A 22,121-nucleotide genomic window follows, 5' to 3' on the forward strand; every position below is an offset into this window, starting at 1 on the left:
TAAAGTGGTTTTTAGTAACAATACTGTTTCTCTAAACTACTCAAGTCAATACAAAATAAATATTACAATAATTAATTGACTTATTAACTAAACATACCTTAACTTATATATACAAAAGGAATTCAATCAAAAATCTATATAACAAAGTTTATTTTGTAACAGTTAATTTTATTTCTGAGGAGCAAAAGAAGTAAAGTCCTTTTTCCGTGTTCTAACTGGACACGAGACAAGTGCAGCAGGCCATATTGTCTTGTACTCCTCTCTCTAACATCTATCCTAGTTTTAAACCTGACTTTAAGATAAGTGGGTCTGCTAGTGTTGGCAACCCTGTGAACAATAGCCACAGTCTCATCTAGGCCTACGGTAGTCCACGGATTACGGAATCTTAACGACTGGACAGCCCAATTTAACTTGATAAAATTTCTGGAAAGATTTATTTTTATTATTATTCTACTATTCTATTTCAGAGTAGTTTATACTTTACCATGCCCTGGTTTTGGTTATTAGAATTATGTTGGCCAAAGTGCGTTAATCTATTATAATCGCAAGTGAAAGCGTTCTTTATTGTTTGGTTGGACTGTATAGAGACAGGCTAGTATACGCGTCGGACACATCAACTGGTCTCTTCTGATTATGACATCGATACTTTTCTTTGATGCATTCCATTTGTAGTATTTGGGTATTTCTGAGTGCAGTGAAACGTCATAGCACAATGCAATGACCGCACTTAATATTGTTTGCTGTGGTATGACATCTTCCACTTGGACATTTTCCGCCTATTTTACAGATTAACTACTAGATAAACAACTGTTGACTAACGTTCACTTGTCATTCGCTGCTTCCTATGTTATTTTGTTACTTAAATAACATAGTTTAAGTAACTATGGAGAGCTTTGTTCAGCTAATTGTGATGTTTGTTTCAGCAACAGGATGTGGAGAGAAGTAGGATTGTCCTGTCTATCATGAGGAGTCTAGTCGGCATCCTGTGGATAGTGCTAGTGCTCATCTCAGGTAACTGTAGGGTCTTCAGAAAATATAGCCACAAGTTATGCATCAGCACTATTTACATATTCAATTTCATGCATGTTACGGTATTTTGTTACTTTTAAAATGCGTGATGTTTGTACAACCTGTGTCGGTATCAGCCACATTCTAAAGTTTAGTTTTACTCACAATTGCCGTGGGTTTGTTCATATGAAAAGACATTGTGGACTAGCAGAAACAATAAAAAAGGTGTTGGCGAACGCAGTAGCTTCCTAGTGTTTCCATTATCACGCCTTTAAATTTATTCGCAAATGCTAAAGAGGTCATTGAAAAAAAATCTAACTAAGAGGAAAGATTATGGAAGTTATTTTATCAGGATACCAAACTAAATGCCACTTCAACCCATAGTAGAATTCCGTTTTTTTGCATTTCAGCTTTTGGAGAATGGTTGCCTTACATGTCTCTTAGTTCATCAACTAAGGTGGTTTGTCTGGTAGACGATATCTTCTGTTTATCATATAGAACGAGGGAGCCAGTATGTTGGCCAACACATTGTTTACTGTATCTGCTAGTAAACTACAGTTAGTACTTATTGCTGTTTATTATAAATTTACAAACTCCAGTTTTTAAAGTTCAACTTTAACCAACGTTTTAGAGTCCGCTTGATTGTATAGTTTAAACGGCTTAGCAATAATAGATATTTTATAAGTAGCCTATATCAATGATATTAAATATTATTATTCCGATCACTTTTTAATACAGATGCATTTACTAAACAGCATTAAAAATCATAAGTCGAATAATAATTTTTTGATAAAGTAATTAAATTGATTTTAGGTTTGTCAAAAAACGAGTTATGAAATCATAACCGGTTTAAGAGACGCCTCGTGTGATACCTAGAAGTATTTTTCCACCCGATGTAAATACAACTCATTCTAATCATCTCTTTCCCATATGAAATATACATACGAGCTGTTCATAACAAGACGACATTTATACCCACAAATTGAATGTCAAACAACTTGACATCTAAAGTGGTTCATAAGTTGAAGATAGATCTGTACAGATATGTGTAACGTAATAGGTTACGTTCCTTACTTCAGTTGTGTAGCTTTGTCTATTACAAAATACCATGGGCACTACGTTCCAATAACATAACCTATTACTTGACTTGCTATCTTCTTTTTTATTTTTGGTTTGTCTAACATAGTACGGGAAAGCCAAATTTCCTGTTTATGTTTATTCTTTGTAAAATGTTTCCCAAAAACATAGTTTTAAAAACTTGTTCCCGATTCTTGAATTGTATTCACAAAATACACACCAGTTACAAAATCAGAAGACGGTTTGAGTGTGGCTGATTTAATTTTACAACACGATTATGTCGTATAAAATGTCAACGATCGCCACTATTTATTAATGAGTACTTTTAGGTGATGATCCTATCGTTACCGAGAACTGAGAATCGATTATTGTCAGGAACAGTTACAATCAGGAAAAGTTACAATCTGGAACACTTACAATCTGGAACAGTTACAATCAGGAAAAGTTACAATCTGGAACAGTTACAATCTGGAACAGTTATCAGAGCTTTGTTTGGTTGCGAGGACATTTTTTACAAAAATACAATGATTATTTAAATCAATACGGTAATATATTCTTTGGTATATAATGCAAGTAGATCAAAGTTCAAAGAGTTCAAACCCGTATAAAAATCATCGTGTACAAAGATCCGTGTATATACAGCAACCATACAAACAACCTTTTTCACGTTATTCAGCATGACAAGAAAGAATAACTGTTTTATACATCTTCCATTTTTATTAAATCGACAGTTTTCATGGAATTTGGCATCAACTATTAAAAATAGCCGAAATTTGTTAACGGTTTAAGAGGTTTTGTTCATAATTTTTACAAATTTGAATTAAAATTATGTTTACGCTGTAGGGTGTTACACATCCCTATATGTATCAACGCCGTAGCTCAAACTTCTTTATAAACATTGTCTTATTTATGAAAATGAATACCAACTGACGTATTTAAAGCATAAAATTACCCGGTTAGCTGACAAAGCAATTAGTGTGACGGTAATCTCTGAGGTTTGCCAGCTTCAGCTACCTCTGTGCTCTCATTTCAAGTGTTTTCAACGAAAAGTTTAACAGTTCATAGGAGGATGTGTTTGGCTAGTCTGTTTTGATTAAAAAATAAACATGTTAAAACGTTTATTTTTGCGGTATTTTTTAAAGAGCTTGGCGGCCTCTTTAACCTTGCATTTGCCCTGGAATGTCTGAAAAAAAAATGTTATGGTGCATTATCAATAGTTTACATTTATATTGTTCTAATCGCAACGGTAACATATATTTATAGTTTATTAGATGCAAAAGACTATTATCATCATTGGAATCGCCTATTAATAATAAAGTAACTTATAATAATACGAACATTAGACCATTCCAAATCAACAATTTGGATGTAACTACTGGATAATTAATTATACAAAATATACTTTAATATAGCTATACGATGTTGCACTAATCCTATCACGTTTTTAGAGATATACGGTAAGATCTATCATATCATTTGTTGATTAATCTATCTTGCGACGATCATCTTTAGTTCGCTTGACTTCATAAGTATTAATACAACTATTGGTAAAGTTAAGCTCAAATAAACTAAACAGAGTTTAGTAATACAAACAAAAACAATCACTGATTGTAATAAGGTAATAAATTAAATAACATACAAATAAGTACAGCTGAGTTATTTTTTACATTAGGTATATGGAAAGTTCCTTTTAGAAAAGAATTACGACCTTAAAGGACAATTGATGAAATATTGGATAGTTTTGCGCAAGGTTTCTCGTCATGACGAACACTTTAAGTATATGGTTTATGGGTGTGTGACTTTTTTTCATGGGTACTTTGGGATTTACTGAAAGTATTAACTTAAAATATTAACTGGCTACTTTCGTTACCCAGACATTTTGGAAAAATGAAAGTCAATAAGTTAATGAATTACGCACTTAAAAAGTAAAACTTCACACACTATCAAACATTATTTATTATATTAAAAACATAAACATAACTGTAAACAATACTACTTTGACAGTTCTAATTTTGTATCACAGCTGCTTGGTTGAAATTAGCAACTGTTCATAAATTTAGACAATTAATAGTGCTGCACCCTGTTGGTACATTATGTAACCTTTTAATGCTATTGGTCATTACAGAATCAAATTGTTTAGTTGAAAAAGCTGTTAGGATTCTTTAATTCCATTTAAATATGAGTACTCATAAGGTTAACATGGGAACCTCCAGAGCCACTGGGGTGGAGCCCTTTTGACGGATCTGCACCAAACTTCACACAAACCATCCTTGAATAATGCGTAATAATACCTGAAAGTTTCATTACAATCTGTCGAGCAGTTTTGGAGTCCATAACGTTCAAATATACAAACATCCTCTTTTATAAATAAGTTAAGTTAAATATATAATAGCATTCTTCCTACCATCGTATAAAGTTCATCTCTAAAGCAGTTATTAGTAACCAAAATGGTGGAAGCCGAAACTGTATGGGTTGAGTTCTAGGTTATCACTAGCTGAAACTGCAGCGCTCGGTTTGAGATAAAGTTGATATACCACCGCAGAGGTTTTAAGCTTAAAATGTACGTGCAGGTCTCTGAAATGGCGCATAGTTACATCACTGTGTGTGTTTTTTTTTTAATTTTACTTCACTGGGAAAACATATTTAACTATTTTAATAATCCCAAAAAGTTATTCCCCAGAAGATATTGTCTCTACTTAAAATATTGTAGGTTAAAATAATTATAAATCTTGATGTTGGGGGTCGGTGACCTTATAACTCCACTCAATTCTGTGGAAGCGTCTGTGAACACCGCCCAGTTACATTTTACATGGTTAATAAATAAATGTGAATGTCCGCAAAAAACCTCGTTAAAGTTTAGTTTTCATCTATAGAGTGAACAACCTGTGCCACTTTTGGTATCCCAGAAACACTTAAATTGGAGAACACGTTAAATAGAGAACTTCAACTCTTTTTTATTGCATAAAAAATAGGAACTAAACTTGTCATTAATGACCGCTATTTCCAAGATGGCAGTCGATTTTAAAATGCCACATACTGTATAATAATATCTTGTACCTATTTCATAAAGAAATTATTTTTTTTAATATAAGTGCAATTTTAAATGAAAAAAGGCTTAATTTGTACGTTGTGCACCCTATAGATCCTATATTTGGAGAGGAAATGTAAAAAAATAAATAAAGTCTTAAAACTGTGTTCCAAAGTTAAAGTTAGTTGCCATATTGAAAAATGGTGGCCAACTTTGAAAAACCCAGAATTCATATCTTTGTTGTTCATACCTTGGTTGTTCTCACTTTTGACCCTCAAAACACAAAATTTTCCAATTTTTCTCTAAACAACCTTCTTAAAGAGCTAAAAAAAACAAACAATTCAGTATATCAAAGTGTTTTTGTACGGTTATTGGTTACGGAGAAAACTAAAAAAATGGTAAATTTAAAATTCCCATGTTATTCTTATGGAGAATATTGTAAAATGTTGTAGTTTGCTTGTTTATGGATATCTTTTGATCAAACTTGGCAAATATATTCATTTTATACTAAGCAATAATTATTTTACTTAAAACACACACTTTATTAGTTTCCTTGTAGCAGCAAACCTAGGTACTCGTTAAACCTAATGTTATTTAAATAGATCAATTGAAAATCAATTCAGCCAAATGGAAATTCGCTTAGGCGTCAGGTTTGCTGCGGCGGGGGTAATATTTTAATATATCATAGTTTTTGAGACACAACTAACTGGTGGCGCAGTTGAGTTGTACATAAGATTTATGGAACTATATATAATAAACAATCGTAGAAGTAAGATTAGTACGAATTTAAAAGAACATTAATGAATATATTATTTATACGTTTATATTTACAACAGCTGTTGAGTTAAATTTAAAATATTTACATTAAGCTAATAAATTCTTGATTTTCCTCATCATCACAACTTAATTCCAATTTTCTCCAAAAGAGTTAATCGTATAATAGAGTATATAACTTTTATAGTACTGTATGTAAATACAGTATATAACTGTTAAATGTCACCGTTGTAGTGATTTAAAATTAATTTTAACATTGTTATAAATACGTTTATCGTATGATATTTTCTGAAGTTTTGTATAATTGCGTAGTTCCAAATAGTTTCTAGTTCTAATGAGAAAACCCTGAACGTTTTGCAAAGCTTTTGTTACTCCACAACGGCACTATGAAATACAAAGCAGAAAGCTTGCCTGGCTGAATGGGCCACAGTATCACAGTCGACTTGAATGGGGGAACTGGAGCATAAAATAACGGCTATGCGAAGCTTTCAAAAGAAACACATTAATTATTCCCAAATGAACGTACGTCAACTTACATTAATGATGGTAACAATTAAATCTTTGCACATTTATCTCATCGCACGTTACGTATACTAAGCAAGTTTGAAGTACTTGATGTCGAGGTGAAGTTGAATTACAAATCCATCGTCTCCGACTTCAAAAGAAAGAAAACTTATTAGTCAAGCCAATAACACATATGGTTGGTTGTCAAGAACGTTTCAGGGTTTTGGGATATGATTTCTCATACAAAAAAAAAAAAAGAACAAAGTTCATAAAAAGCATTTGGAAATGCATATCCACTCCTATATCCACCATTTGGGTTTTTATACTTTAAAATATTATCTTTGAATTTTCCAGTTGATCTTTATTTTTATAAGATTACGTTTTCGTGGTATGTATTTTAGAAGTAAAGAGACCGATGTTAAAAAAAATTAGTTTGCCCTATTCAAAATTTAAAAGTTGGCGGCAATTTTAATTTTTATAACTTAAATTACCACTTTGATACTTAACAACCCACGAAAAGAATCAATAGGCCAGGTCATTAAGGTAAGAGAAATAATGTACTCAGTACTCATGCTAGTTATATGTAATTTTCAGTTGTACAAGTTGAAAGAAGGGGTTAAGGCACGTTCTAAACATTGAAAAAATATGAATTACGGGCAAGACAGTCACATATTTTAACACAACCATGTGTGTAATGCTTGTAGGGTCATGACGGTTTTGTTTTCTAGTGACCCAATTAGACACGGACCGACGTAGGCCTCTTTAATCCACAACAGTTTTGTCAGGATAGTTTTAGTTAATGCTTGGATGAGTGGTATTCAACCCACCTCTCAAATACATTACATAACACAAGTTAAGGGTGCGCTCTACCCCTGACGCGCAACCGAATGCAAGGGTTTGCAAGATTACCGTTTTCAACTGCTAGAAGGTAGAATCAAAGTTAAGGTCTTATATTAAAGAGGATGAAATTAGTTCTGCGTTTAATAAATTCATTAATTTTAGCGAATTTCCCTATAGGGAAGTAGCTATTACCGTAGGTGGCATGGTAAGACCTTGACCCGGGACCGATTTACTTTTTCATTTTGATGTCCCTAGAGGCCAAAAACACCATTCGTTAAAATTTTTATATATGTATATATATATATAGACTTATATATATACGTATATATATACGTCCGTGAACGCGATAACTTGAGTAATTTTTGTCCGATTTTGATGAAATTTGGTTTAAAGGTGTAAAGCGGAATAAACTTGAATGAGTTCGCGAACCAGCACGATCGGACCATGGGAACGGGGCTTTACGGGGGGTTTTATGGGGTAAAAATTGGTTTTTCTCACTTTTGATCCTCAAAACACAAAATTTCCCGATTTCTCTTTAGACCTTTTTAAAGAGCTAAAAAAAACAAATAATTTAGTATATAAAAGTATTTTTGTTCGATTATTAGTAACGAAGAGAATTAAAAAAATTGTAAATTTAAAATTCCCATGTTATTCTTATGGAGAATATTGTCAAATGTTGTAGTTTGCTTGTTTATGGATATATTTTTATCAAACTTGGCAAATTTATTTATTTTTTACTAAGCTATCAATATTTTACTCAAAAACACACTTTATTAGTTTCCTTGTAGCAGCAAACCTAGGTACTCGTTAAACCTAATGTTATTAAAATATATTTAACTGAAAATCAATTCAGACAAATGGAAATTCGCTTAGTCGGCAGGTTTGCTGCGGCGGGGGTATTTTAATACACACCTTATAAACGTAATTTGGAGGACAAGAAAAAGGCCTTTTCAACTAGCCCTAACTTATTGAAAAACGTTATTTGAAAATTTGAAAAACGCAGAACTATAGATTTGTATTTGCACTACTATAAGCTGTTTAGAGTGCGTAGCTATCATAATCTTGGAAACCTCTGCAAGCGCTTCTCGCGGCACTGTCTATGGTGCAACATAGCAACTGAAGCCCGAGCTGAGATTTCCAAGCTGAGGTAGAGTGCCTCGCGAGTGTTGTGTTATTGTCCTAGGGTTTGCCATGAACAATAAAATTCATTTATTGGCGTTGTATTCCATCCATGCCATCTTGCACTGATATTACATATAGAATCCTGTATACTCATAGTAGTCATAGTACAATCTATTGAATTTGATTTGTATTTAAAATGAATTTACAACAATTGTTATCCACATTTAATCGGTAAGTGGGAAGGGCCTCACTTAGTGGCTACTAAAGTTTGCTCTATATTATATGGATCAAATTATTATATATAGTTTGTAAGTCAAGAGAATATGCTTCTCTGTTATGTAAGTTTAATTTTGTTTCGTTTTATAGTTTTATTTTTAGCCAACGTGTTCCATAATAAAGGTTAAACAGGAAATTATGTTAAAAATCTAAATTTAATTGTTAAAAATCTTATTTTCTGTTATCTGCCAAGTTTGTGACGAATGCCGAACCTCCTTATATTTAAGGGGCGCTGTATTTGATTTGATTTGCAGTTAGGTCAGTAGATAGGGTACGTTCCCACTATTCATAAAAATTTTGATCGTAGGGACTTATAATGGCGTCCAGGGTGCGAGTAAAGTGCCTAACTCCTAGAAGTGGTTTTATGGACCAAAATAAAAATAAAATCTGATTATATTTGTTCTACAAACTCTTCGTCTACGAAACATTCGCCACCAAAACCACTTTCCAAAGTTTGACATTTTATTTACTGAACTGTTTACAAATTATCTCTGAAAAGCAATGTACAAATAATTTACTGAAAACACGTTTTTTGTAATACACTTTGAGGCGTCCACAAAGAATAATGTAATCCATTATGAAGTATGTTTTAGCGAATTTCCCTATAGGGAAGTAGCTATTACCGTAGGTCTCATGGTAAGACCTAAGCCCGGGACCGATTTACTTTTTCATTTTGATGTCCCCAAAGGCCAAAAACACCATTCGTTCAAATTTTTATATATCTATATATATATATATATATATATATATATATATATATATATATATATATGTCCATCCGCACGATAACTTGAGTAATTTTTGTCCGATTTTGATCAAATTTGGTTTGAAGGTGTAAGGCGGGATAAACTTGAATGAGTTCGCGAACCAGCATTATCGGACTATGGGAACGGGGGTTTATGGGGGATTTTATGGGGTAAAAATAGGTTTTTCCCATTTTTGACCCTAAAAACACAAAATTTCACAATTTCTTCTTAAACCATTTTGTAGAGCTTAAAAAAACAAATAATTTAGTATATTTAAGCGTTATTATGCGCCTATTTGTTACGGAGAAAATTCAAAAAATTTGTAATTTTGAAATTCCCATGTTATTCTTATAGAGAATAAGTCAACTGTTGTAGTTTGCTTGTTTATGAACATATTTTGATCGATTTTGGAAAATACTTTTATTTCTTACTAAACTATTATCAATTTATAAAAAAAATCTTTTTTATCCTCCCTGTTGCAGCAAACCTAAGTACTCGTTAAACTTATTCTATTTAAATAGGAAATAAATGTGCTATTTTTATAGAGGCATTTTAATGTAAATCCAATCAGGTTAATGGAAATTCGCTTAGTCTGCAGGTTTGCTGCGGCGGGGGTATTTTTAGTATAAAATGGATGTAGTTGGGTATTTCATATTTTGTATACGTGTAATTTGTTTTATTTTTATTTCATAAATGTGTTGTATAATTTTAACATTCAGGTGTGCCAACCAAACAGACGGTTGAAGACCGTTATTGAATTATTAAGAGTATTATTTTGTTATTAGAGGAATGTCCATTTCAAATAAGGCACTTTATTCATTATCATCGTCAGATTAATGTGTCCTTGCTCAAGACTAAAAATATTTAGTATAGACCAATCCAATTGTCTATGTTGTGTTGTGTGATTGTCTGGGTAGCCGAGTGGTTATAGCGCTCGCCTTTAAATCTGAAGGTCGCTGGTTCGATTCCAAGCTAGATCGTTTCCAGACCCAGATGCCATTTGTCATTGGGTTAGGGCCCTTTCACACGAGGCCACTGGTGGCCGCCACTGGTTGCCCGCCACAGCTTTAACATTATTTTAAATGGGACCTTTCACACACAGCCACTGCAGTTGCCCGCCACTACACAGTGGCCGAGCAGTGTCTCCTCGCGCAACTGCTAGTCGGCAACCGCCGGCAACTGCAGTGGCGGCAACTCGTCGCGGGGCATTGAATTAAATGGGAGCTTTCACACGTAGCAACCAGTGGCCGCCACCGTGGATGAGCGCGCAGTTACTATTTTGAATCAGTTCACGTGTAGACTGCAAAGACAAACGCACTATGGTAGTTGTTGAGTGTTTTCGTGTTGAATTGTTTGTTTGTTAAAATGAGTGATCAGAAGAAAAATAAAGAGGACGTTGCTGAAAAAGAAAAATACAAAGGAAAATAACAGAATAAGAGAATAAACAAAATAATAGAAAACAAAGTTGATACTGAAGATCTAATTTGCGAAATTGAAAAGTAGCCGGCAATTTGGAATAGCACGCCTGTGTCTTTGCCTTATTTTCTTTATTATCAACGCGAGAAGAAGGAGATGTTCATTGTTCGACAGCATTTTCACAACTACCATTGTACAGTGGCTGTAGTAAAGTGGCTTGTAAGTTGCCTGTATCATCCACTGCAGTTTCCCGGCCGGTAACTGGTGGCGGACACCGGTGGCCGCCACCAGTGGCCTCGTGTGAAAGGGCCCTTATGAATCAATGATGCCATCTAACAAAAAAAGTCAACGTTAGCTAGTAACAAGACCAGAGTTTGGGCCGTTCACTTTCAAAACGTAAAAAATGTCATAGGTGTAAAAACATAAATTAAAATAAAATTCACTAGCACACAGTTCAAGCATGTTATACTTTGATTTTTCGTTTTTCCTTGTCAGCTTTTCAAAGTATTTACTGGACACAAATTATTTTAACCTAACAACCGTGATGAGATGGTCTAGTTATCCAGCATGTTTGCCAACTATCGGCTCTCAGACAGGAAATTACCCGCGGTTGCGATACACTAATTAGACACAGTGATTGCGGTTATATGCATGAATGTGTTGTTAATATCACAGAACACCTAGCTAACATTAGCGAACTTAACGTTTTGTTATGTTTTTAGCTAAGGGAATAATGTTTAATGTATGTTTTTTAGTTTGCGATTCGTGTATATAAACCTTTCGCTTTATTCAATTACTTAAACGATATAACCCTAATAAATACTCGATGTATCGTTTCTTTTGGAGGGTGGTGGGTGAATTCGGACAAATAATGGGGAGCTAGTTTTGTATCTTTATAATATTTTAAACTTGATGGTTCTTACTGGTATTGGACCAATAAATGATAATCTCGTGTATCGGAAGGAACTATGTTATTTCAGGTAGTTTCCCCTATAAGAAAGTTACTTAGACCTATGGCCCCCAAACTGACCCTACACCTTCCTATCTCTCGTTTGTTTGAGTGGCCTTGTGTCATGATGGTGAATTCTGCTCAGCAGCAATATAGACTTATTGAACAATAACCACACACTATTAATATTACAAACGGTTTTGGGGATACATGTCTCGCAGATCGGCACCAGCATTTCTGTTGCTTGGATACTCTCTTGGTCTCAAGAAACTCTCTTTATCTCTTAAACCCCTTCCAAAATGAACGTTTCATGGTAATTCTTCCCAAGTTTCAAGAATATGGTAAACAGTATTGCATTAAATTATACTTGACTGAAACGACATATAGGGGGTTATAATAGTACCAGGGGGCCGATAATATTTATATAGGGGGCTCAGTGCTATTTAATTTGTTTGGGAGGTTAGCAAAATTCAGCATTCATATTTAAGATTTTTAACAGATTTCGGTTTTTATTAAAATAAATATATCATGTTTCCCAGCTGGCGTTGGGTAGAATGTGGGTCTGTACAAATGCCGAACCTTCCTACCTGAGTCAGCTAAGATTCAGTTGATTAAATCTATTGTATTGTCAGTGATGTACTATTGCTTTCCTGCATACGGCAATAGTATCACAAAGGAGGACATGGGCAGGCTCCAAAGACTGCAGAACACCGCAGTGAGATTTGTATATGGTCTTCGGAAACGAGACCATATATATCTCAATTTGAAAAAAAAAACTGCCCGCGTCTTTTCTTCAGCTGTTGTATGCAAGAGGCAAACCTGCTCTCTAGTACACAGGAATGGCCGAAACAAAACCAGTGTACCTCATTGAAAGACTGGTCACCCGCGATCGGGTGTCTCAGCGCAATACCCGACAAGACAATCAAATTTACTTCCCGAAGGTGAGGTTGGAAAGGTAAGAGAGGTTTTGCGTACTTTGGGCCCACACTGTACAATTACCTCCCCTGTGAGCTCAAGCATAGATAAATCATACTCCCTTAGTCTGAATCCCTTGTGTTAACTAGTCTATGGCTCAAGATGCTGGGTGTTCCAGCTTTTATATATCGTCTGAAGAAAATGTATATACATAGTTGTAGATAGCCAAAATATTGTAAATAGGGGGTATTTTGTTTTGGTCATTAGTTTTTAGTTAGGATTAGTTAATTGACACGAGTCACCCTGTAAAACAGTTTGTACTGAGGAACGCTTGCTAATAAAAGGCATTTTTATTTTTATTTATTTATTTATAAACAATAATATTATAAACAAACTGTCTAAAATATGTAATAAACCGAATTTTTTGAAAACATTTGAATTTAAAAGTCAAAGATCACCCTAAGGTACAAGTGCTATTTATACAACATTTTATTTACAATTTTCTCATCTCAAAAAAACCATTGTAAATAAGCTCGTATTAATTTAACAGTTAACAAAAATACAATAATAAAAATACAGTACCAGCATTTGAAAAAAAAAATTCAATAGAAAAAGTTTGCGAAATGGCTGTCTTAAATGTATATATATCACTGTTTTTCTACAAAAAAAAAAAACAATAAACTATTTAAAAGTAAAACTTATGATTACCAAGCTAATTAGGTGTATAGTTTGATAAACTGAAAGTTATTTTGAACAATTGGGCATTGGGCATTAATAAACAACAAATTGCAAATGAGGGTTTCTCTTAAATAAATTTTAAACCAGAAAATCTTTAGCAAAAGTTATTTAATGGTCTTAGGAGGTAGAGTCCTTATAGTTAAAAAATTACTTAGTTAATAGCATTTTGAGCATTATCATTCTAGCAATTTTCAGCATAAACTTTCAAAATGTTAATTTATCATGGTAATAAGGGGTTCACGATTAAAGATAAGTTGTTTGCTAAATTTCCAATTTTTATTTAATGACTCTTGGTTTCATCAAAAGTAAGCCTACAGATGCGAGACTGCAATTATTTTCTACTCTAAATCACGTTTACTTTCTGCGTAGATTATTTAAGAGAAAAAAACAATGTGTCTGATTGTTTTCTATAAGATTATTCTTTTTTGTAGATTTTGGTAAAAATAATTTCTCTTTATAAAATATATAGATGCAATATAATAACATTATTTGCCTCATGTCTCAAACCTTTAACTAAAAACATAACATCATAACATAACATAAAATAAAATCATAACATCCCCTATCTAAAGACCAAATTTGATTTCAATTAGTTGTATATTATGCTATATGAACAATGTATATTCTGCTTTAGATCTATCTATCCAACGGAAGATTAATTAGTTTGACATTGCTCCACCACACGAAAGGGCTGACTAACTTATACATATATACCAATACAAAACAAAGAATAATCCAAGATAGACCAAAACCAAATCAATCTTGTATTTTAGATGTTTTGAAACTGCAATTAATCTTTTTATTGGACGGCAATTTAGTCTTAAATAAAAACGGGTATAAAATATATTTACTTATGATACAATAATAAATTAAATTGTCTTTTTACCAAAGATTATATTGGGTTTGATGGATTTTTATTTCCATTTCCCAGCAAGTGGTCATTGAGCTAAACAACGATATGTCTTTAATAAAATTATGGGAATGGACACTATCGAATTTAAATTCAAACTTCCGAGTTTCATATTGAGCTATTCCAGAGCGTCCACAGCATCCCGAAGTTATCCAGCTATCCGAAGCTAATCCAGAATCCCGAAAGTAGTGTACTCAAATTTTTAAAATGAAATTTAATATCTTTCACCTTTCTACGACCTACACGTTTGCTCAAATTTGCAATGTCATCAAAAATTAACCATCTCCGTATTTCTCATAGTTAATGAAAGTTAGTTGTTGGAAGTTTTAAAAATTTCTCCATTGTCCAATTTGGTGACCAACTTTAAAATAGCTGATAGAACGTTTATGGTTTTTTTTGGGTTGTACAGAGTATTAAGAACGTTTTCATTTGTTGTATTTTTTTAATAGGGCCTTCTCGCTTTCAGGATATAGAAATTCGAAAGCTTTATTTTTCTGATTGCCAATACAGAAGCCAATTTCAAAAAACTCATGGATACCCGTTATTATATATGAATCTTTCCAGTTTTAACGTTTCTTGTATTAGATTTCCCACTATTTATTAAGTAGGGATTTAGGCTATGGCATATTAATTTTTGGTCTACCATCCTTTCATCATATAAAATTATTTTGAGGTTGGGGTTTTGCTCCTTTTGTAATTTGCCGCACTGCTTTTCTTTTGCTCGGGGCTTCTATTATTTGTCACTGTACGGTCGGATTTTTTATTTATTATTTCTCTATCACAATCTTTTCAAGCTGTATTATCTTTATTAGTTTTCTTAGTTTGATGGGGTCATCGTTCCAGGATACTTTATTTGGATTGGAACTAATGTTTGCGTTGATTTTTAACATTGCATTGTTGATTTCTCAAACTAGTATGTATATGAAATATTCGCATTTAGCATCTACCGTTGTAGTGTTAAGAACCTCTCTTCAAGTCTGAGTTTTCAGGTTGTTCGTCAAGGTATATCCAATTGGTCTCTTGTGGCAGGTAGACTTAGTTTTCTTGTTAGTCCTGTGTGTTTATTAGCTTGGTTTCAGTTATGCAAATCGCTCCATATAGTGACTTGATGGCCCTGCAGTGAGTCAAATTTCTAGAATAATGATCGTGCGTCGGGTGTCATCCCAACCGTAAATCATGTTCATCTTTAAATCTAAATAAAAAATAAAATACTATCCTTATATATAATACGTGAAGGCGATTTCTACAAAACACTACTAACCCGTTAATAATGGACGGATTTTTACAAACTACGTGTCAAAATAAAGTATTTATGGTGTAGACACCCCCTTTCACCAATTCACGTAGTAAAAATCCTCGGGCTTTGCCCCACAGGCCATCAAAGTTGGAGTTTCTCCCATAAGATTAACATGGGGGAATCTAAATATTTGATTGGAAACTTTGTCCCCACTAATTTGAGAGAACGGTTGGGGTGTCAACTTGGTAGAGGTGTCCAAAGAAAGGTCTTGGTCTGTAGATTAGTTAGTTATGAAAAGATAAACTGAGCAAAATACCTTAGGACTCTGCCCCAGAAGCCTTTAAAGATCCCTCCACAAAGTTGTTTACATTTTGGCCATGAGAATAATAGTTTTAATGAAACAGCTGTTCATTTTTAAATTGTATTTAAAACAACACATATTTTTTGGGAGTTGAATTCTACCAAATAAGTATTTGCAATGTTATTTTCTGATTTTAAAATTGATTTTCTTCTTTATCATGCCATGTTTTGCAATATAACGTTCCATTACAAAATCAGTGGAAAATCCTTTTATCACGGCAATTCTTAAATAATTTCTTATTGAACTATCTTATATCTATAATATTGTACGGGTGTGTGCCTTTTTCGCAACTTTTGCCTACATTTTATAATATTATTCTACAAAATATCAAATATTTATGTAGAAATATCTGCTCTTATTGTGTCTAATAAAATCCAAACTTAGAAACATTGCCTAAAATGGTACCTATCTTGACAAGTTATTTGCACCTGCCTATATTACGGACTTTGGCGCACTGAATTAGTAACATTATTGAAAATAACACGACATTTTGGCTGTAAAATATGGTACAAAGAGAAAATACAATTTAAGCAGCTACTGTCATGACAGAAAGGTCATATTCCTTTTAAACTAGATCACATAATCCTTTGACTGGGACGGGTGGCGTCGTCCTGTAATCCAGCTACTAGGAGGTCACAAATTGTGGATATTTATAGGAATGAACTGTGGATGCGATACTCCCTGGTGTGAATTAACGTCCGCACGAGTGAGTACTACGACTACCCGCAGTGCTATCCTGATAATTATACAAATTCATAAATACAAATGCAAAAAAAAATGTGTTCCAATTCAACTAAAAACTGTAGGTCCCTTGGTTGCCATTCGCTGTATGGGCTATTAATTACCAGCTGTATCTAAGGAATGTCGGCCTTAGTCACTAACAAGACTACAAGATCGCGCCACTCATCCTACACTCATCTCCATTCATACTTGGCTTAAAATACCTACTATGAATGGTCGCCATAAAAAAACGTATTAAAGGATTAAAGTATTTTAACAGCCATTTTACAGTATTTTTGCTTTTTGGAAATGTTCCATTGCTATGTCATTTGCATTATTTATTGCCAATGAAGCCGCCAAGATTATATAAACTAGGAGGCCCCTAACAGTTGAAGAATAAAATCCAACTTTACTTCATGTATTCCACTACACCTAACATTCCGTAGAGAGATTATATTGACAACTTTAAGTTATTGATAAGGCCGAGACAACTGACTGACATCCCCCATGTCAAGGAATTCCAGCTTTATCAGTAACCCCACAGTCAATTTCTCAAAACTTTGCTAGAGGGTTCATTCATTGGCACAGAAGTACGATATGAACTGACGCTACGTGACGAAGGAAAATCAAACATACACTGTAACGGATATACCTCCCTTTGAAGTTAGAACGTGTCTTCTCAACAAACAGATATGTTTCTCAAACACTGATGAAGTCGCGGAAGTGTTAAACTACAAGATCCACCAATACGATTTAAATACTATTTAAAGGTTCTACCAAAGGAAGAGATACCATATAACATACTAATAATAACTCCGATGACGTACAGGATAGGAAATATTTTAATCATTGAATGAACAACCAAATTTGGCAACTAACGCAATATTGTTATTGTTTTTACACTTATTACTTTTTGAACAATGTTAAATGCTCAAAATATGTATATTTCACCCAATTCATCGCAGTTAGATGAATTAACGTAAGCCTTGAAAGTAACCGTCGATTTCGACGGGTTTCCCCTAGTATAACTCAAATGCTTTAATGCTTCGTAGTGCTTGGTACCTTGGGGCGAAGGAGTTCTATATTCAGGTCTCTATGTTTTTGTAACAGTGGAGAAACTAGCCCAGAAATTGTGTTTCTGTTCCATAGAGTCTTTAATGGGTACTGTATGAAAGTGATAAGCTACCAGTAGGTTACTTGGTATTTCAAGTTATTCAGGTTTGAGGCTATAATATCAGAATTTAGCTCTTCGAAAAATTTTTCAGTATTGATTTCGAAGCAATTTTCTTGCGTTTTATCAGACACAAACAGACCTTTTGGTAGATTATGTATGTTTAGTACTAACAGATTTACCAATCCCTCTATGAATTTGGTATAGCTAAAAGAAAGTAGCTTATACGATAGTCTGTATATAATAATTCCTACATAAAGTGACAGGATTAATCATTTACATTTTAAATGATCATGACATTGGTACGGAAACAACTGTCATTTGTTAGAAAACAGTGAACTACAAAGCAATATTGGAAGAAACAAACAGTCACTGAGTAGTTGCAGGGACATGTAGCCATTCTCTCCCGCACCGGCAATCTTCCAACCTCCTAATCCTTGTTATGTCCATGGAAGTTTTACCGAATAAAAAGTAGCAAAACTATCGTTGTGGTTATTATACAGTGGCTCTCAAAGTAGTCGATTTAAGGGGTTTGTTAGCTTTATTGTTTTTTTTTGCAGGATGCTGTTGCAACCCTGATGCCAAGCGTTTGTATGACGACCTACTCTCAAACTACAACAAGCTCGTGCGGCCTGTCGTCAACGTCTCAGATGCTCTAACAGTCAAAATAAAGCTCAAACTTTCCCAGTTAATTGATGTGGTAAGAGAAATATACTAGCTCTGGTCAATCATCCTAATGTCTACATTAACAATTCCTATTTCAATAACTTTATACATAATTTGCCTCCAGGATTGATTAATTGACATAACATAAGGTCAATAACCTGTCGTCAATCAGTCCTATATTGTCGTGGATGACTATAGTTTCGGGGTTTGACAATTTGGCGACTGAAGAGAAAGATTTGAACACGGGGTTTTAATCCCGACACTATAGTCATCCACGACAATATAGGACTGATTGACGACAGGTTAGTAACCTTTTTTTATGCTAATAACTTACTCATTGTAAATAATCTATTTAAGCTACTTATGAGGTTTTCGAATATTAACTAGAAACTTTAGGTTCTATTGAATGGCATTTAAAAGTATTCCTAAGGTAAAATCAATCACAATATGATTGTTGTATAATGTCGGCAGGGTTTAATATTTTGATTTTAAAATTGTTCTACACGAAAATTTTAATTTAAATTGTTAAATATTTAAATACCACAGGGAATATTATAATATAATTCTCAATGTACGGGAAAAAATTAAAATGATTAGTTAAACGTTGGTATTACTTCATTCTAGTTACAGTATTAAAACACACACACACACAGTATTCCTAAATAAAAAAAATAAATTTCGTGTTAAAAATCAAACAAACATTAAGGCTCTGTTAAGTTTTATTTAGTTTTATTGTATACTTTTAAATTGTTCTTAACTGTGTGGTTTCCTATTAAAATACAAGGCTACGCGGTGTTGTATGTCAAATCAATTGCAACATACCTTTTTTACTTTTATTTTCATTTTCATAGGGCATAAAAATTGACTGTAAACATTTGTTCACACAAAACATAACCACAATTTGTTCAATAGTACAAAGATTGTTTTCGACTTTTTTTGTTATAGCTCAAAACATATATATTTTTTTCATTAAGTTTTAAGCCCCGTCAAACCCTTTACACAATTATTTCTAGTGATTATGACAATATTACAGATTGATTTTGAGAGTTCTAGGTTAGTTCATTTTGAAGTATTAGGCTATCTCTAGTGTTAATTTATTTGAAGAATGATATACTCTTTTTAAAAACAATAAGAGACATTACTTACACAAAATTATATAACACGTTATATAACAGTTTATCTTTCTATAACTAAAAAAATTAAAACACAAATTAAAAAACTACTTATATGAAATCCCAAAACATCGTCCAGTCACTAAATCCCTTTTTATAGTCAGAATTCATATTTAAATTATTAATCAACTTCACAACTTACATAAAAACAAACTAAACATACAATATTATAACTGCCCGAACATAAAAATATATAAAATAGTATAAGTTGGGCCCGATGAGAACCGCTGCTCGTTGAGTGTAATTCCTAAACAGACGGATGGACACTAGCTTGAATGACGCAGACAATCCTTTTTTACAATAGATTTTCAAGAGGAGACAAAGTTGTACTCTAAGTTGATTCTTTAGAAGTAAACTAAATAATTATCATTGTATCCTCTGATTTCAATCGCTCTAGGCTAACAAAACACTTGAAGAAACTTCTTGATCTAAATTTGAAGATTTCTGTAATTGAAAATCGAAGTAAAATAGAAACATTTTGAGCTCCTTGTGACGAAACTCTCACAACGATTTTCTTTATACACTAAAACACTAAAAAGCCTGAACTGATTGTTCTCAATATATGCTCATAAATAATAACGAACGTCACTTCAATCACATCAAAAATACAATGCAATGGTATTTACAAGTTTATAAATAACATCATATTTAAGTAATTTTATTGTTATTAGAAAATAGCAAAATGAAATTTATATTTGACATTTTCGAATACACATTTTGTAGTTATATTGTGCTTGATGGAAATAATATTAGGTTATAAAATATTTCAATAGACCCCAAGCTAACATGGTTTTCTTTTACAGAATCTTAAGAACCAAATCATGACAACAAATTTATGGGTGGAACAGGTAAATATTTAAATGATATTGGAATTTGCATGTTATTTTACTTGCTATGTTTCATATAATCAATATATATATATATATATAAATTATAAAATTAAAAGAAGATTGTTTACCTTGTTGGTCTCCTCCGTCATCACAACATATGTATTACGTTATCTAATCACAATGATGTGGGTTGAAAGACTAAATAATGCATAGCAAATTATACATTAAAATTTAAATTTACTCTATTTATATGAATAGTTCTGGTAGTCTAATATAATACTAAGTGCATTAACGTGAAAGGTTTTTGATTACATGAACAGTTTGAAACATCCTAATTTGTACAATTAAAATAAATCCAAACAATGTTTTATTCACAACTTAAAAAGCAACATGAGCATAATCGAATAAATGAAAGATAAAGGACAATACCATCGTAGTCTTATCTTTCAGATGGATTAAAGCTCAGATTTTTAAAATTATATAAACATCGATAAATTTATTATGAATATAGTCAGCCTGATCAGACTGATTACAGATGATAAGATCTAATGGTGTATCAGCATTTGCAAACAAAAATTAGCTTTGAAAGGTAAAAAAAAAGATATCATGATTAACTGTACTACCATTGATTTATATTGATTGATATGTAGTATTTCATTACCTTACATAATTTACCTCATGTGGTTTAACCAGAATTACAAGAATATTGTAAGATAATGAAATTCAATCCATCGATTTAAACTATTAACTTAAATCAACAATTGGGTTTTCTCAGCAAATATTCTATCCCCAAGAAGATTACTATTAAAATATCCAATAATAACTATGTAACGAAGAGGAAGTAAATTGCAAACAATTTGAGGACATTTAATACTATGAAAGTTATTTATTTAGGCTTTTTTTATAATGTATATTGCGATGTTGCAAGTATTTTAGGAGAAACTGCTTCTTATATACATTGCTACCTGAATGATAAGTAAGAAAACCAATTATTACTAAGACTATTTTGTATAAACGCCACTTAAATATTTTACTGCCATATAATAGTAATATAGAATCACTTCAGCTTGAAACACATTTTTGCAATAAGGTCGTAGGAAGTAGATGTTAAGAATAAAGTCACAGCTGGTGATTTCACTTTTTTATATTTATTTTAGTAAGTGTTCCTGATTTTTACAGTCGTAGTATAACTACAAGCTACGGGGCCCTAGAGAATATTTTTGGTTCTCTGTTAGATTATAAGATAACGTAACAGTTGATATGTTGTGTTTCTTGTCCTGACAGTCATGGTATGACTACAAACTACAGTGGGACCCTAGAGAATATGGTGGTGTAGAGATGCTTCATGTTCCTTCAGATCACATTTGGAGACCTGACATCGTCCTTTATAATAAGTTAGTGCTAACGTAAATATTTTATATATATTAATATTCAAATTCCTATTTAATTGCTGATTTAGTAGTGGGACGGCCTGCGTACATACTGCAGTGACATTTATTCTTTCATACGCTGCAGCTTGTACTGTTCAGTCTCAATATATTCTAGGCACAGGACCGAAGCCTATGTGGACAGGCATATACAAGGTCAAAAGAAACTGGTAAACAGTCTAAATAAATCCAGGGTAAATTTTAAATACCCGAGTTAATAATTTTTCTTTTAAG

General features: G+C 32.8%; 1 protein-coding gene across 1 annotated transcript in view; it reads left to right on the top strand.

The window, feature by feature from the left end:
• The window catches only part of LOC128998056 (acetylcholine receptor subunit alpha-like), a 91,340-nt gene that overhangs the window by 37,875 nt on the left and 31,344 nt on the right, over window positions 1–22,121 (top strand). Inside the window, exons 2-5 of the mRNA XM_054424024.1 lie at window positions 924–1,011; window positions 18,353–18,492; window positions 20,434–20,478; window positions 21,745–21,854. Coding sequence (XP_054279999.1) covers window positions 963–1,011; window positions 18,353–18,492; window positions 20,434–20,478; window positions 21,745–21,854 — 344 coding nt within the window. The 5' untranslated portion in view covers window positions 924–962. The remainder of the gene's footprint in view (window positions 1–923; window positions 1,012–18,352; window positions 18,493–20,433; window positions 20,479–21,744; window positions 21,855–22,121) is intronic.

Source organism: Macrosteles quadrilineatus, unplaced genomic scaffold (genome assembly GCF_028750875.1).
Source record: "Macrosteles quadrilineatus isolate MER2022 unplaced genomic scaffold, UCM_ALF_1.0 Scaffold_7__1_contigs__length_78375512, whole genome shotgun sequence".
In the NCBI taxonomy this organism is placed as follows: Eukaryota; Metazoa; Arthropoda; class Insecta; order Hemiptera; family Cicadellidae; genus Macrosteles; species Macrosteles quadrilineatus.